The following is a 17,810-nucleotide window of genomic DNA, read 5'->3' as shown; positions in this document are numbered from 1 at the left end:
CAGTGCAACATGTGGCACTGCAGAGGTAACACTGATCTACATTAGGTATCTCTCTGCTGGTCACCATTTTATTCACTATTTATCCTAATTTCTTTTAACTACAGTTAAGAATTTCATTTAGAAGAGTGATCTTCTTTGAGAAGGGTTCTGTGACCCTGAGGTGTCTTTACTGAATTGATGAAGTTTGCTTTAAAAATATGTGTAATTACATTTTCTCCTTCTAATACATGCTGATTTCAATGTTGAGCTCATCATGATATTGTCTTTTCATCCAATATTTTTTAAGTTTATCTTGAGATTCTTCACTGTCATTTTTGATGTTTCCTGACCCAATAATTGCATGTTATCTATAGGCTTTGCCATCTCATTGTTCATATTCTTTTCCAGATCAAGAATAAATGAAATAGAAAACACAGAATTGAGTTTACCAAACCTTTTTCCTGGTATGAAACAATTATTATTTTGAGACATATGTTAGATTATTCAGATGATTCGATAAATTCTTTTTATGCAGATTTCAATAGCTGAAAGACTAGATTGCGGCTACTTTTTTCTTTTTTTTTTCCATGCAAAAACTGTAACAAAACTAACAGTCTACCAAATTATCTTACAGACCCTGTCCAGAAGAATTTCAAATCCCTATTTGGAAACTCCTTCAAATAAGGTACTTGTGAACCTTCTTTTTAATTCTATTTCATCAAACAAAATGCAAGGAATGTTTTGCCTTCAGTTCAGCCTCTTATTCATATCTTTGAAGGTACCTGTGAATGTGACTTGCAGTTAAATCCAGTCAAGAAGTTATCATTTTGTGTGTGTGTTCCAAATCACATCCTACTATTACTAAGTTTGCAAACTGAATTGTTGTTAATTCCAATGTGCACTTGCTTCCCAGTCACTTAAATGATTGCACTGTCTAGCTTATTTTTACAGTATTTTGAGAACTCCAGTTTGCATGTCACAAGATTTTGCTCCCTCAGGACTCTTCTATATGCCTTAAAAAAAATCCTAAACATAGGAAGCAAACAAACAAAAAGGTGAAACCAAACAGAATCAAGTTAGCTCTTTGTGTCACTTGGTGTGTTTTGCTGAGACAGTGAGGAAACAGCACAACAGAAGCCCAGGGTAAATTCTTCAGTAAGGAGTGGTACAGAGAGTCTGGATGGAACATGGTTTTATGGAAAACTGAGTTGGGCTCTGTTTTGGCAGACACATCTGCAGTCTTGAGGTGCAGGGCAGAAATCAGGTGTGGGAATCAGAGGTGTGTCCATTCTGACAGACCACATCCTCCTGGCAATGCATGAATGAACTGGTCTACAGCTATCATAGGAAACCTCTGAAGGTTTTGAACAAAAAGAAAAGACCATAAAATAGTCTTTCAGTGTGTATTAGGCTTGAAATACATTATTTAGCTCAAATACATAGGAAATTATATTTATTTTAAACTGTATCTGTGTGATTTTGCAATGGTTCATATGTCTCTGCCTTGCTGGAATAACACATTTTCATTTAAATTGTCTTTTGTTCGAAGGTCAAGCTGATGGATAGTTAAACCTCCCCTTTTCTAGGGCAGCAAATCTAAAATCAGCCCAGCTTGTGGGGCATCTACAATCCATGATACAACTGGCAGAAGCTGGGATGCATTTCTTATGAGATTGGGTGCTTGCTTGTCATTTACCTGTGAAGAAAGCATTGCTCAAAGGGAGGGAGCAGACAGTGGCAAGAAAATTTACTACAGCACGAATAAATCCCTGTTTGTCACAGTTTTCAATTTCTCTTTTCATTCAGATTTATGGAGAAAGTTCTTCCTGTGCTGGGAGAGCGCTCAGGAATATTTTTACTCTACAGGCTTCTGACCTGATTAAAGACAGGGTGTACCTTACTGGCATTTGCAGGTAAATAAAAATAATTTGTTTTAATTAACTTTAAGAGTTTTATTTGCATTTATTTATGTTCTGATTTGACAAAATCAGATTCTGACAGATTCTGTATATGTCATATGTCACTAAGAATTAAATTTTTTTTTAAAAAAAATTCTTTACAGTCTCATGTACCTTAATATCTTTTCTTACATTACAATGTCAGTTGTCAGAAAGCAGCAGTTGCCTGATTGTATATATATTAATTCAATTGCTTATGGTTTTCATATACAATAGTGTTTGTCAGTTATTTTGTTGAAAAGAGAGCATTCATTTCAGCCATGGTTTGGAGTTATAAAAGAGCTTTATTGGATTCCAAGATTTAGTGACACAGTGATTTCTGCATGTAATTTATGGAATATTTCTGTAATGAAGGGATTTTCCATTTGTGTTGCATTGTAGCATAAATGCTTCCTTCTGTTTTCAATTACACCAAAATGTGCAGCTCTCTATTACAGCACCATTCGTTCACACCTGTGTTTAAGAAAAATCCACTACTATTCTTATTTAAATATATACATTTACCAATAATATGAAAGATTAAGTACATCCTAGAGCAGCATTTAAAGGTCTTACACATATTGTTTAGCTGTACTGATTATGCCATGCTTGGAAATGAGATAAAAGGCTGAGGCAAAAAGCTGGATTTTATTTATCTCTTATGCAACTTTGAATGACCTTTATGCAGCACAAATTTATAAAAATGCTATGTATTGCAAAATATGCTACATGAATCAGGTACATAAGGGAACTTGCTCGTCTAACATAAATCCCCTCACTGTAGCTGGAGGTATCCCCTGAGGCTTGCCAATGTAATTTCTTCCCTTGAAATGAATAGGTTTACAAAAATTAGCAATTGAGACAAAGAGTTTTCTCTGCTGAACAAAAAGGCTGACTTTTGATAGCTTTAAAATAGCTCTTTATTATAAAAGAATGTTTTAACATTACTGCAATTTAAGAAGTGATGTTTTGCTTATTTTCAGGAGAAGTTGTGTTGGATCAGAACTTGTAGACTGGCTTTTGGAGCAGTGCCCTTTTGTCAAGTGCAGATCTACAGCAGTTGGAGTGTGGCAGCTCCTCCTGGACATGGGCATTATATTGTCAGGTCAGTCCTGCCCGTACTTGCAGTGTGAAGAAGGCTATCCCTTCCTCCTGCACAGGACAAGAGCGTGGTTTTGATCAGAGGAGGGGAAGGAAGAAAGCACAGATTGATCCAATTTTCTTGCCAGTTCTTTTTTCTACTATCTTTCTGGGAGGCTCACTTCTATGACCTTTCATTTCATAAATGCCAAAGATCAATCCCTTGTTTTTGGCAATTTCATTCCCTTTTTCATTCCTGTAATTGCCTATTATCAAGTTGCAGACAGAGTGCGTGTCTTTTCCAGCCTTTTTTTTTCCCCCTCAAGCTATTTTAGGTTTCTCATAAGACAGCAGCTGTTTAGTCGCTGCAGATCATGGCTTTACCAGATGATTTCTGTAGCTATTAAAAATTTTCTTTTCCTCTCTGTTTTCCATAATTTTTAATTACAATGGATTGAGAGAGGCTCCAGCTCCTTGAGATGGTGGTGGGGCCAGGTTCTACCCTGCTGTCTCCAGCTCCCCCACCAAACTGAGAGATTTGGTCCAGCTAATGTGGTTGGTGATAATTACACTGTTAACTAGTTTCTGGATAGATGATTGATTTTACTTAGAGGCTGGAACTACTTAGGTAGCTCAACTCAGGTCATACCCCACCCTGGGGTCTGTGCTAGACACTTAACCTCTTTCTTGTGAAAAGGTGAGTAGTTATGGAAGATTTCTGCATATGTACACTGAAAATGTACTTTAAGGTTTTCTTCAGCTAAACTGACAGCATGTCTGGTCATGCAGTCTGAGCAAGGGCTAAATTACTTGTTGCAGGGTGCTTGTGCTTTTGGCTTTGGACTCTGTCCTTTTTTTCTCATTAAATCCCTTTTTTTTTTTCAGGGAAGAAAACTGATACATCTTCCTATCCAGGTCTAGTCTGCAAATCCAGTAGCCCTGAATTTCAGGAGAAGCTGGAATAATGATGGGCTGCATCCCTATTACTGAACTTTTTTTACTAGTGACTGACCATTAGTGAAAACAGTTTAGAAACTAATGGAAACTGAGACTCACAAAATCTAAGAAAAAGAGGAAGGTTTTTATTCCCTAAACCTGAACTGATTCCAAAACTGATTAAACACTCATCAGTCTTAATGCTTGAATTTCAAGATCCTGGAGATTTTTAAATTGAGGTTTTGGGGTTTTCCTGTTTGGATGCACTGAATTAAACTGAGAGATCAGGATTGTTCCTGTGCTGAGTATTCAATCCTTTTGTCCTGTGTGATGGTATAACTCAGCATTAAGATCAAGTGTAATATAGAATGTGGGAGGAATTTTTACACGCTGAAAGTTTAGAGGGTATCTAATATTATTTTTTCTTACAGTGGACAGACAACTCTATTTTCAAGACAGTCATGTTTTCTACCAGTTCTCAGCAGATGAATGTACCTACCTTTTCTGTGAATTTGAGAAAGAGGAAGCATGGAAGAATGGAGTAAAGCTCCTACTTCAACTACTGCCGCTGTCTCCTCCCAGGATTGACATGTGCAATCTGTAAGTGTGCATGTACAGCTGTTTGCAACTTCGACTCTCTACTTTACAGTTGTCTGGTCTTATAGTGGCAGTTTGCCCCCAGATCACCTTTCAAATGAGACAGCTTTCTTTTGGGGGCTGGAAAATCTTGTAGAGACGTGCTTTTCATCTGAGAAAGTCAGTATGGGTAGGAAAATGGAGGCACCTGACTGGGGGGTTTAGACATATGACAATTTTTAGGGACTAACTTGCTATCTCTAGCTTGCTCTATTACCTGGGTATGTGATTTTCTTTTTGGTCTTCTCTTACGTTGGAGGCTTGGCATGAATTTGGCAGCAAGGATGCTCTGGTGATTGACTAGCAGATCAGATGCCCTTTGTGATGTGTCAGGATCAGCTTTCACATGGATTGGCAAGATGGGTGGAAATGTGGTACCTTCAGTCATTTGACTTTAATTTTCTACTGTATGTTTGCCAGAGCTCTGTAAACTCACATTATTGTTCCTTTTTCAGAATATGCCTTTTAAGAGTTTTGCTTCCTATATATCTCTCCTTTCACTTGGCTATTGAGTGTTACCATACTCTCTGTGCTCATATGTCTGCACTCTAAGGTTGCCTGTTCAGAGTGGCTAGAAGGAAAACATAGCTATTTGTTCTATTATATTGTTGCTATTAGGGAGAGGCCAAAATAGAGGAGAAAGGTGTTAGTGAGAACTCTGGAGGCTCATGACCATTTATGCTTTAGTAAATCCGCAGGAGTGGGCCAGAACAGACAAGTTGAGTTAAATTCTTTCATTGTCCCTAGCATAATGATCCTCAAACCCAATACTTTGGATAACTATTACTCTGGCAGTACTAGAATTTATTCTCTTTAATGCCAAAGACGACACTTTTTTTCTATGGGTACTTTCCTTCTCTACATTTTCGCTTTTAAAAATACTCATTCTCGAAGATGAATGCCCAGTAGAAATATTTCAATGGAGCACAAAGTCAAAAGACCCCGTAAGCTGTCTCAAGCCCAGATTCTGAAATTCAGACATGTTGAGCTGGTAGGGAAAAAACTCAGTAATTTCTCTGCATGGTTCAGGGCAGAAACTTGACTCCCTTCCCTATTGCTGACTGCCCTCATCAATCAAATATTGGCAGTTCTGGAGTGGAGCTTCCCTTCAAAATGCATTTATTTGACCAGCTTGAGTGAGTGTAGGCAAGTGACAAGAACCCCAAGCTGGCTAGAGCAGTAGGACTGAATATGATCTTCTAAGCAGCTGACTCACATGGGAGAAAACCTTTGACTGTTTTTGCAAATTGAAATTCTTGTCTTCCAGACACCTCTGGTGCTAAACAGTTTGTCTGTCCCTTAAATATCAGGGCATTTTGATCTGGATTTTAATGGGAATTGGGATTTTTCTCATCACTGTAAATCAGACCACTTTTCATGGTTTGTGTCTACTTGTTCAAAGGATTTGAATCAAAAGGACAGAACAGATAGGTAATATTGATGTGTTACGTGAAGGATGCTGGGTAGGAAAAGGGATTGAAGGCTTTTTAGGTGCAAGTTTACAGTCTGCTTTGCAGTTTTATCATTTCAGTGCAACTGTCATTTCCAGTGGAAGATGATCCCTGTCACATGAATTGAACAATTATTCATTAATGTACATTTCCAGCTCCTTTCTGCTCACATTATTCAAATTTGAGTTGAAGCTGGATTCCTTTTGGGAATATTGTCACTGAAAAATTGTTTTCTTGAGCTTTTACCTGTCAGATTGTGAGGGTGCTTTTTGAAAAAATATATATTGTAGGAATTGAATTTTAAGTAATGGTATACACTCAAGGGATTGTAATATTAAAGCAGAAGGAGACTTTTCCAGGTTCAAAATTTTTCATGCTTGATGCAAATAATAAACTACTAAAACACAGTCAGAAAGGGAATAGGTGTGATGAGATGTTTGTTAAAGTTGTCTGACTTGTTTAAATAAAGCCATATACTCCTTTTCATGAGGAAAGAGAGCAATTCTAAAAACCTTTCCCTGCAGGGTTTGTCTTTTCTTGAATATATAAGCTGTTCTGCATACCATTAGAAGCATAGGATTTTTTTATAATTTAATATTTTTGTACTCATTTTTCTATCTTAGCTTTTCTCACAATCTATATTGACTGCATTAACTCTATATGTACATAGGGGCAGAGAAATTCTTACTTCATTAATTAGATTCCCTGCTTTTGATGAGATCAGAAGCAGCTGTGTGCTTGTACACGAGACGGGAACATTGGATGTCTCCTGGTGGTCCCAGAGGCCAGATAACCTCTGTCTTCTCTGCAGCTGTGGGCAGCAGCCTTCTGCTTGCCTGGACTGCATCAGTGGGTCTCTGGAGTACCATGGTTCTGCTCTCCCACAAGGAGTCTGTAGACCTGAGTAGGCAGTAGCAGCTCTGGGGACTTCCTTCAGCAGCTATTCTGGAAGCCCTGTTAAATAAACATAGCTCAGATTTGACATGCTGTACAGATTTTTGATGCATCTGTATTTTTTCCTGGTCAGTTTTAGTGGTGTTAACAAATTACTGTAGAAAACTCTACAATGAAAATACTGTTCTGAAGTCTGAGATGTGCTTATGATTCCTGAATAAATGCTCCCTGTTGGCCTTGGTGGAAATTCCTTACATTCAACATAACATTGGTGGGATTCACCATGGAAAACAAGTCAGGACGTAGCAGATTTTCAGCAGCTCATGCTAATCTGAAGGCTCATGTTGTGTATATTCCACAGGATTCAGACCCTGCAGATGTTGTCAAATTGGATGGCACAAATGAAGAGGCTTCTTTAGGTCATTAAACATCCAGTGTAAATCACAGTCATTCTACTTGAGTAGAAAACAAGTGAATATTGCAATAGCCTAGGAACAAAAAATCTCAATTGAAATCTGTGCCATGGGCTCCCTTACAACCTTGAGCAATCACTTGGGCCTCCTGAATTAAATGCCTCCTGAATTATTTTCCAGTTACTGCAATGGTGTTGTATCAGGTGTTTAATCCTCGTGTGCTTTTATTTCCTTCTTTGTAAATGGGAGTGTTTCTAACAATTCCCAGAGCCACATTTGGGGAACATTTCAAAAATACAGTCAGTAGCCGGGACTGTTGAAATGTATCCCATAATACTTTTAAAAATTATTGGAAGGTATGTTAGCAGAGATTTTTTTTCTTAATCTTACATTGCTTTTTATTTTCAGGAGCATTATAGTCTCTGTCTTCTGTCATGAAACAATTTCCATTTTATTGATATTAGAAAAGTAACCTTCTTAGAAGTAATTTGGTTTTCATGCAAACAGCCAGGAAGGGATATTGATTTAGTTACTGCCTTATGGAGTTCCTGGAAAGCTTTTGCTGAACACAAACAGCTCTCAGGTATTGGATGGAAACTGACTTACCCGCTTGCAGATCTAGGACGAGCATCCCTGCATCTCACTCTGCTTAGCAGACTGAGCCCACAGATCACTGGTATAAGCACCTATTTGCCTGGGCTTGGTAGCTCCTGTTTGGTACCAGACTCACTATGTCCTAGCTGTCCCCTTTTGAAAAAATGAGGGTGATAACTGTTGCTTTTGTCCATTGTCCTGGGTGTCATAATATATCCTTCCCCTCTGATTCTGAAGAGCTGATTCCAATTTTTAGTGTTTTTGTTGTTTCAGAAGTATTTGATTATCATATGCAGATGAATACTGGGAGTATTTTTAAATATAAAATGAAGAGATAAAGGCCCAAGACGGAACTAGCTGTGCTATGTGCTGTTCTGGGTTTATAGGTTGCATCTGTGGCTGTGTTACTGAGCTGCTATCTTCTGCCTCCAATTTAGAAGAATCAGGTCCTGGTCTGGTTTTGAGAGATCAGAAGAGAACAGATGTGTAGAGAAACATCTAAAAAGTTCTGTTATTTGAATCTCATTCCAAATTATAAAGAGAAAACCTGAATAAATCAGTCTTTGTAAATGAAAATGCATTCATTGATTTCTTTTGAGCTGTTTATAACACTTAAAATGTTAAATCACATTTTCTTTGAATAGGAAAGGCAGTTGTGAAAATAACTGTGATTTTAATCTGCATTCCCATTTTGATCTGAATTTGTTTGCCCCAAAATGAATGCATGTGTCATTCTGTGCTTTCTGACCTTAATTTTTTAATCAGGGAATGAAATTTTTGGACATGGGATGTAAGAACCTCAATATACCAGCTGCATATTCCAGATGTCTTGCCAGCTCTCTCCCTAAGGACATCAAGGCATATAAGCAATTAAATAATTTAGTCAAAGACAGAAGCTTCTGCTAATACCTAGGATTTATGTTTATTTCAGCAGCTGCAGTTTTGTGTATCTGTTCAGATTGCTGGCATGCTTCTTGAATACCATGAAAAATAAAGATCTCAAGGGCATTTTCTTTTATTTCTTCCTGTATTTATAACCCCATCATATTGGTATAATGCTCCTGATTGTCCATAAAGCTTCTGAAAGGCTTACAGATGTTTTAGTGATGGGAATTAGACTGTTTTAAAGAAAAACACAGTCTTATCCTCTACTGTCCACTTTTGTGTGACTATTTCCATGTGGGCCAGGCTTCTGGGATGGTTTCTAGGAAGACTCTACTGCCTTACTTTTGAAAAGACACTTTAAGTTTCTTTCTTGCGAGTTACTATCAAGGCATATATTGTTCTCAGCTGTTGCTTTAGTTTGGTTATTTATGGCTTAAATGTATTATTTTCACTTTCAGTTTTTTTCCTGAACATTCTATTTCATGTGTCACAAAATTATTTTGACGTTATCTGTTTTCCTCTACATTAAGTTGTTCCACAGGTGCTGCTCCACACCTTAGCAAAGCTGGGTGGTGAGTAGATAGAAAACTCTTTGCTCCATAGATAGAGTATGTTTCTAGCAAAGCAAAAGATACAGTCAAATAAGCAACTCTGCTCTGAAGGGTCCTGCATTCTTCAGTTCTTCATCATATTTTTATAGCTGAAGAATTCTCTCACTGCTTCATGTTGGTTGGATCAAAAGAGTTCTTGACAGCAAGGGACAAAGGGTGTACTCTGTCGTTACTGACATGATTAATTATTGTCATGCTGTAGTCCTCATTTTGATGTGGAATCTCAAAGGCCCTTTTACATTAGTGCCTGTGGCTACACAGCTCCTTACTTTCCAGGAATCAAAAGATGTTGAAACAGAATGAAAGAAATAATAAAATCTTATTTTTTATTTTTTTTTAAGGCCTGATCAAAAAATAGAAGATACAGCAGAAACCAATGCTGAAATTCTTGCTCGTCTCACGTCTGCGGTAAGGTCATTGCGTCAAAGTTTGAACTGATCATGTTTGAAATGTTGTCATGTTTGGATCCTTTCAAATTAAAGACTTAGTCTAACTGAACAGATGTTTGTATATGAAGACTGTTTTTTTAGTCTCTGGAAGGAGAGAGCTTTACTGAGGTCTTAGTGTACAATTCCAAAGCTATTAAAATCAACCCAAGCAAGGACTGCAGCAGCCTGCTCTTGTACTAGATACTATTCACGGCCCAGAAGATACCAACTTGGAGGATCAAGGTGACTTTTGTGTGATGTGCTTTACACTCAGACCCTCTTGGTCAAGTGTACATCAATGGGAAACAAAGGGAGAGAAAAGTCTTCAACAGCCCTTCTGTAGATTATCATAAACTTCTGGGGATGCCCACCTGGGAAATCTGAGCTTCCCAACAATGTTTAGCCTCAGTAAATTTCACCATAATAAACAGTACCTTGTTCTGTCTATGCTAGAGTGTGGTGCATCTTGTTTATCTTGTGAGATCATTGTTCTAAGAAGACAGGACTTCAGAAAGTTAAGCTAGACTGACTCAATTTGATGTAATCTGTATGATAGCACAGAGTGCACCCTCAGAAAATTAGCAAGAAGTGCAACACTGGGAGGAATGGTTGGTCCATTCCATACCGTCCCTGGAGGTATGTCAAAGATGTGTGGATGTGGCACTTGGGGACATGGTTTAGTGAGGACTTGGCAGTGCTGGGTTAACAGCTGTACTTGATGATCTAACAGGTCTTTTCCAACCAGAATAATTATATGATTCTATGGTTGTGCTGCCACTTAGGGGGACTTTGACAGTCTGGAGAGATGGGCCAACAGGAATCTCAGGAAAGTCAACAAAGGGCAATGCAATATCCTGCATCTGGGAGAAATAAATTCATGATTCTATACAGACTACGTGTCGACTGAAAAGCAGCTTTGCTGGAAAGGATGTGGGAGTTCTGGTAGATAGCAGTTTGAATGAGAAACATACCCTTGTGGCAAAGAAAACAAATGCTTCTTGAGCTGCATTAGTAAGAGCACTGTCCTTAGGCTAAGGCAGGTGATTATTCCACTCTGCTCAGCACTGGTGTGACAGATGTGGAGTCTTGGGTCTAGTTCTGAACTCTCAGTACAAGAGATATGGATGTCCTAGAGTGTGTGTGAATGACCATGGAGATGGTTGGGGAATAGAGTACTTGATTTACAAGGAGAGTCTGGCAAAAGTGGGAGTGCAGTTTGGAGAACAGAAGGCTATGGGAGAACCTTATTGATGTCTACAGATACCTGATGGACAGGCTCTAGCTGGCCATGATTTTCAGCAGAGGTTTGGATCAGATGGTCTCCAGAGGTGCTTTCCTACCTCCACCACACTGTGATTGTGCAGTTCTGTGAACACTGCACCTAAGTCATGGTATCATCAAAACATGGAATTGGTGTTAGTTCTGTTTTTGGCAGGTGAGAAAGTAAAGATACAAAAATGAAGCAAGCAAGATAAAGCTTTTATGAAAAAGGCATGAGGATAGGAGATATTTTAAGAAAAATAAGTAAAGTGCTACCTTGAAATTGCTGGAAAAGGGAAGGAAAGGAGATTTTTTGCTGTGTTTTGTAAAGACAAATGTCTTTACAAAAGACATTTAATAATGTGTTTGGAAAGCTAGTGATTCTGTATATTCAACTTTATTCAAGAGTATTTTAAAATGCAAATTCTGTGTTTTAAATATCTTTTTAAAAATTGTCTCAATATTCAAATTCCTTGTTTTCTCTACTTTTTTTCTTAACTGAAAATGAAAGGTGAACTCAGAATCTCAATATCCTCTGTTTTTGGTACCATACAGAGCAAAAATAGAAAACTGTGAAAGACTTTCTGCAAAGTTATATTTTTTTAAAAACACTTGCAAAACACCAACTCTGTAAAAGATTGCCAGTATTCCTTAAAAGCTTTGCCTATCAAAAATAGAATTATGGGGGTTTTGTCAGTTAAAAAAAAAAAGGGATATGATGAGCAAAACGAAGTGACCTTTTGAGCTTAAGAACTGGATTTAGCAGTTGCTGAATGCACTTGAGTAACACACATATCCTTAAACACCTAATTGACAGTGAGTTCAGAGTGTTTCGCATCTGCAAGGTCGAACCTGTGAACTACATCCTGAGTCATTCCAGCAGTAGGGCACCTGGACAGGGTTTTCTTAAATGAACCATTTTATTACTGTAGCTAACTAGCTAATGAAAAATTAGGCATTTCCATCTCCAGATGGCCTGAGACCCATCTATTGCTATGGTGATGTCAAGAATCTGATCTTTTCTCCTGCATTTTCTGATTTTCCACAGAACTTTGTGGTGCCTCTATGATGATTTTCTAGTCTATCCCTGAGGAAAAGGCACAAGACAGAGCAGAACCCTCCAAATTTCATTTGTATATGAACTTTCATCTATATATGAACTTTTCCTGACTATCTCTCCAAAAGATTGCTTTTCCTTCATCCAGTAGATTGGGACCTAAAAGACTCACTGCAACCTTGTGGGAAGTATTTTTAAGTCCCAGAAGAATTTGAAACCTCAGCTCACACCATTTAACAGAGGGCTGGACTGTCCAGTATCTAGGATCTCTTTTTTTTTTTTTTTTTCTGTAAGCAGGAGCTGGAAACTGAAAGTGAAGTTATCAGCTATTACTGAAAATGTGTTCACACTGGCTTTTTGGCTCACTCAATGTTTTTGTATTTTGTACACAATTATATCATTCTTCTTGAAGAATTCATAATTGAAAATTCTGCTCATGATACTCTTCACACCAGAATTTCAGAAGTGTGAAAAAACCCTAAAGTTATCCCTATTTCCAGCTTAGCACTAAAGCAGTCGAAGGTTAGAGTTGACTTTTTAGTCAGAGATGCAAATCCCCTGCTGTCTCTTCTACTTTTCTTTTTGCTTTTCATGGAATAAAACATTTTTTTTGGTGTCAGAAAAAAGTTTCTGTGGCAGCTTTTTTTTGGGGGGATTCCATTCCAGATTTTAAAACCTACACTGATTGTGATGATCCAACCCAAGCAACATTGGAGGAATCCGTGTGCCTAAAATATAAATTCCTCTCTTAATCTATCGAAGTATGTGATAGATGTGATAAATGATTATATCATATGTTCCATTACATGAGGCACCAACAAAACTATCAAACTTAAATTCTAAAGGCAAACAGTGCAAAATTTGCAAGCAGTGCAAAATGCCATTAGAAATACATTTGCATCAGATAATCTTTTTTTTTTGTCGTGAATTTTTAAAAAAATGCAATGATTACTCATGGGTTTAAAAAAAACATTCCAGAGCTGTCATGCATCACATGTCGTGTCTCAAAGAGCAGCTTCATATTCAGTGTTTTGTGTGCTGAAAGCAGAACATGGTGGGATAACTATGAGTGTTTCTGCTGCAAAGCCTTTTTACCTTACCTTGTGATGAAACAGAAGATGATATCAGGATGTTAATGGGGTGTATCTGGAAAATAGTTTTCTAATACTTTAAGGCATCAGCCAATATTACTTTTATTTAGAGTCCATCAAACTATCATAACTTGAGATGCAAAAATGTGAACTAGACTCCTACTGTTTTTTAAAATCCTGCTGTTTAGAGCCTTCTGTTGCAGGATTTCATTTTGAGTTTCTGTAAGGATTGGCACTTTGTGTCTAGATTTGAAGTCCTGCTTGGCACAATGGTATCTAGACTATTATCTCACAAAATACTATGGGCAGAAAAAAGAGAAAGGATAAAAGGTGGTATGCACTGTCTGCTAGATGCACAGTTATGTCCACTATGACAAAATGATAAGATTTGCGATAAGAGAAGAGCAGTAGTTGTCATTTACTTTTTAAAATTCTCTATTCTTTGAAGACAAGATTCACCATATAAATGAGCCATTTGTACTTAATCAAGCAGAAGTACATGCAGGCATCACTTTCTATGCATACTCTTCTATATTGCAGAAAGAAAACTGATTGAGATGTGGTAACATGCCAACTACCCACTCAAAATGTTCTCTTTCAGACTTTCATAATATTTCTGTAAATATTGTGTGGTGAACTGGCCTTAAAACTGAATCAGTTTTGTCATCTGCAATGCTACTCAAATGGGATGCTGTTTGGATAGTGTTAACTTTAAAGCAACAAGCTGTATGTATAAAATATTTTTTAAAATTTAATATGTCAATATGGTAGGCATAGTTCTTGTTTATATATTTTATTTTGTATCTGCAATATAATTTTCAATGTGATGTGCAACTATCGATTTTGTCAAACAGGCAGTAACTAAAATGCTATTAGGAAGAAGCATGATAATGGGTAGCATGTGTGCAGTGAGGAGGGAGTGTGATACACGGATTTCCATTGGTGTAGTGATGCAGAGGAATTGCATGTCCAGCAGGGATGTCAAGTGCATTTATGCTAAAATAGACAGAAGCGTATAGATTATGAAATCTAGGGGCACCAATCAAATGCAGAAGGATGCTCAGCAGTACCAATTCTTTGTGATTGGACTGAATCCTATGAGAGGGAGATCAGATTGTCCTGATGGAACCCTTTGATAAAGGAACTTTTGATTATTGTTAACACCAGAAAATCATATTTTCCTCCCACTTTATCTGACAGGTTTTGTTCAAGTTAAGTAAAAGACCAGCTGCATTCTTGGCCAGCAGCAAGCTATGAGATATTTAGTTTGACACAGACAAAATATAGAAACACAGGCTTTTAATTACCTGTGATTTTAGCACTATCTTTCAAACCTAAAAGGTGCCACCCTATAAGCAAAAGTAATACAGCAAATACAACTGCAGGATACCACAATGCTGCCTTTTCTTCTGACAAGATGGGTTTTTCTTTGCAGCCATGGAAAGATTTGCATTTTTTGAATCTTTGATTGGGTTAAGAGATACATTTGCAATTGTTTCAGGTTGTAGTGTCTCTTAAGGATAATCTTAGGATAATACGTTTATTAAATGCCAAGATATAAAGGTGAGACATCAGTGAAATGCTTCTTACTGTCAGTAACCTGTGACAATAGATCAGAATCCACATGGGTACCTTCTTCTGAGTTTAATGAAGGGAGAGGGTCCCAGAAGTGTAGCCATGAAAAGTCATGGTGTTGTTATTCAGAAACAACTTGGACTTTTATTGAAAATCCTGTTCTTTATTAGATAGCTTGTATGTATTTTTATAATATGTGTGTATAGCAATTGCTGCAAGGAAACAGCGAGTTGTTTTTCTGTTCTTTCCCATTTTACTTGAAGTTTATGCTTACATTATCCATGATTAATATTTCTCCAGACATGGGAATGAGTGTACAGGAAGGAAGGAAGGGAAGGTAATACTGCCAGCTTGCACAATTGTGCTGGAAACAGGATGACATTTAAGAAAACCATGGCACTGCCTTCATATTTTCCTGCTTGGAGTGGTAGAGAACTCTGTCCCTTTCAGTGGGGCAGCATCAAGGAATAGAAAAGATCCTTCTCCCTTGCAAGGACAGCAAAAAAATCTTTTTGGTTCTTTGCCACAAAGGAAAGAATGATGCAAGCAGAGGAAGGATGTGGCCTCTGTATGACTGGCTTCTTCCACCTGCAGAGTGTACTGCTGCGTGGCTCCTGAGGATCTGATCAGGGGATGCTGGAGTTACCATTGTACTGAGATGCCCTGAGTGATTTTGTCTTTCTTTCTGCTCAGACCAGTATAATGCTAACTATTTTCTTTCACATTTTAAAATTTCTCTTCGGAGTCATGGGTGGGACATCGACCGTTGTTAGTAATTGTATTTCTTTGGAGATCCTTTATGGGCTTTGTGCCTTATGACTGAACCACATATCTTGAGAATGATGTTTGAAATTTCATGTCTCAGAAACTGCATGCCAAACCTCCCACTGCAGAATGGCCTTGAGCCTTGGCTAGGTCTGTTAGACGAGATGACTAGTATGCAGTGCTGGAGACTTTGTGCAGAGAGGTCAGACAATCCCTAGAAAAAGTTGGAATGTGCCATATTTATTTTTTTAAAAATACTGAAGACAACCTGTCTTGGGAAAACTGGGGAAATTGGAAGAAGCTGAGAGATCTTCAAAGGAATCTGAGAGCATAGATGAAGCAGAGGAAGGGAAGAACTTAGGTCGTATGTAGCAGAGAGCATTTATGGTGCTGTAGGCCAAGTGCAAGCAGCTGCAGCGGGACAGATGATGGCAGTGAAGAAGTAGGAAGCATAAGAATAATGTATAGAAAAATTATAGAAAAAGAAATTATATAAAAAGGTATAGACCTATGGGAAGAAGTGGATGTTGAGTTAAGCTGGCTAAAGAGAGAATAGCTAGTCTATACAGAGACTATGAAGAATGCAGAGGCAAGAGGATGAGGAAGGGAGCTGGTTAGCATGGCAGTGCTGTGTTACCACAGACTGTGAGGGACCTGTAAAACTGAAAATAGCCCTGACATCTGCACTTTCATCTTGAGCAAAATTTTGGTTCAGAAATTCTCAGCCATGCTACTAGGAGAGGTTGTTTCCTCCTGGAAGATCCAATCAGTGAAGGTCAATTATATACAGGAACCTCTGTCAATCCTCAGCATGAAGGACTTTCTTATTCTTGAGTCACACAATAAATCCAGCATTGCAGTGTGCTCATCAGAGGCAAAACAAATATGTCACAAAGGAAGGGAGAAGATTCAAGTGTGTACATGTGAAAGAGATATGCTGTGCAAATAAATTTCAGGTCAGGCTGCTGAACTGCCCACTCCCTAAGGAATGTGGGGTATTTACATGAAATGAAAGTCGCAGAATTCCCAGTTGAAAAGGAGATAGATTTGCTAGGAAAACTGACTGTAGTTTCAAAATCAAACATAATTGCACTTGCAGTTGATTGTTGCAAAGCACTGATAACTCTTATCTTACCAGTGTTGCATTTTATTTTCTTCAACTGTGCTAGAAACTATAACCATCCTTTTCTTTTCCTGGTATTCTAGGTACAGAGAGAACTGGCTGCTGTCATTGCCTTGAAAGCAAGGAAGTCAGGTGAGTCAGGCTGAACTTCAGAGGGGTTTTTGTAATGCTGTTCCCTTTTATTGTTTCTTGAAGTATCTGAATTATCACTGCTGTCTTTTTAATATGGGGGAGAAAAGATGGTGATGGAGATCTGTGTATGCAGCACAATGCAATTACAGTTAAGCTTCTCTCTATCCAGATCATTATGTCTAACAACCTAGCAAATAAAATCAGTGTCGCAGTGGAACTTGGGTCTCTTTCTGGCCAAAATCACTATTTTCTCTAGGCTTGTGCTTTATAAAAAAAGCAGATGTCTTTATTTGATTTACATTTAAGACAAATAAGTTGGTAATTTCCCTCGTTTCTTAATCATCCAGTATTTCATCCCATCATCTTTTCTGCCTTTTACTGGCCCAGACAGATGTTTTTCTTACTGCTAAAGCAGAAGGGCAACTTCATGCATGAAGGCTTTCTTTCCTGCCTGCTCATCTGTATGGCTGGAGAGGCAAGTCTCTGATCAGGTCAGGAGAAGGGAAAAAGCAGTTGGATAACTGGAAGTCTCTGACAGTAAAAGCATACCCAGCACATGCTGGTGCCACAGTGCAAAGGCAGTGAAATATGTGGCCATCTCAGCTCCATCAGGGTTTGGTAGCACAGGCACTTTGGAAGGTAGAGTCTGCATTGCTGAGGCAAGGAAGGAGGCAAGGAAGCTGTGTTTTCCAGACACTGCACAGGAACCAACAAAACCTACTTGGCCAGACCTGACTCTTTACAGGGTTAACTCTCTGATGCCTTTGTGCAGTGTCTTCTGCAGCAAGTGCAATGTATTTCTAAAGTAAAACAGAGGTGGAGTGGCCTTAAATTATTAGCATGTTCCCAAAGCCATTGAAGTCTTTGAGTGCATTTTCACTGAACATCTCTTGTGATTTTCAGTGATTTTTCTGGAAATCAAAGTCACAGATCTTGTACTTCTTGAGCTACTTTCTGACTTGT

The 17,810-nt window shown here is 38.1% G+C and overlaps 1 protein-coding gene and 1 long non-coding RNA gene across 2 annotated transcripts in view; one reads left to right on the top strand and one right to left on the bottom strand.

Moving 5' to 3' along the window:
* The window catches only part of RAPGEF5 (Rap guanine nucleotide exchange factor 5), a 154,531-nt gene that overhangs the window by 26,668 nt on the left and 110,053 nt on the right, over window positions 1–17,810 (top strand). Inside the window, exons 2-7 of the mRNA XM_030264812.4 lie at window positions 614–664; window positions 1,786–1,892; window positions 2,900–3,021; window positions 4,364–4,532; window positions 9,758–9,824; window positions 16,799–16,847. Coding sequence (XP_030120672.4) covers window positions 614–664; window positions 1,786–1,892; window positions 2,900–3,021; window positions 4,364–4,532; window positions 9,758–9,824; window positions 16,799–16,847 — 565 coding nt within the window. The remainder of the gene's footprint in view (window positions 1–613; window positions 665–1,785; window positions 1,893–2,899; window positions 3,022–4,363; window positions 4,533–9,757; window positions 9,825–16,798; window positions 16,848–17,810) is intronic.
* Window positions 1–17,810, bottom strand: part of LOC116807809 (uncharacterized) — a 61,791-nt gene that overhangs the window by 11,589 nt on the left and 32,392 nt on the right. Inside the window, exon 2 of the long non-coding RNA XR_012054547.1 lies at window positions 6,708–6,973. This is a non-coding gene — a long non-coding RNA (uncharacterized lncRNA). The remainder of the gene's footprint in view (window positions 1–6,707; window positions 6,974–17,810) is intronic.

The sequence above is a fragment of the Taeniopygia guttata genome, chromosome 2 (genome assembly GCF_048771995.1).
Source record: "Taeniopygia guttata chromosome 2, bTaeGut7.mat, whole genome shotgun sequence".
Taxonomy (NCBI): domain Eukaryota; kingdom Metazoa; phylum Chordata; class Aves; order Passeriformes; family Estrildidae; genus Taeniopygia; species Taeniopygia guttata.
This window is presented reverse-complemented; position numbering and strand designations above follow the sequence as displayed.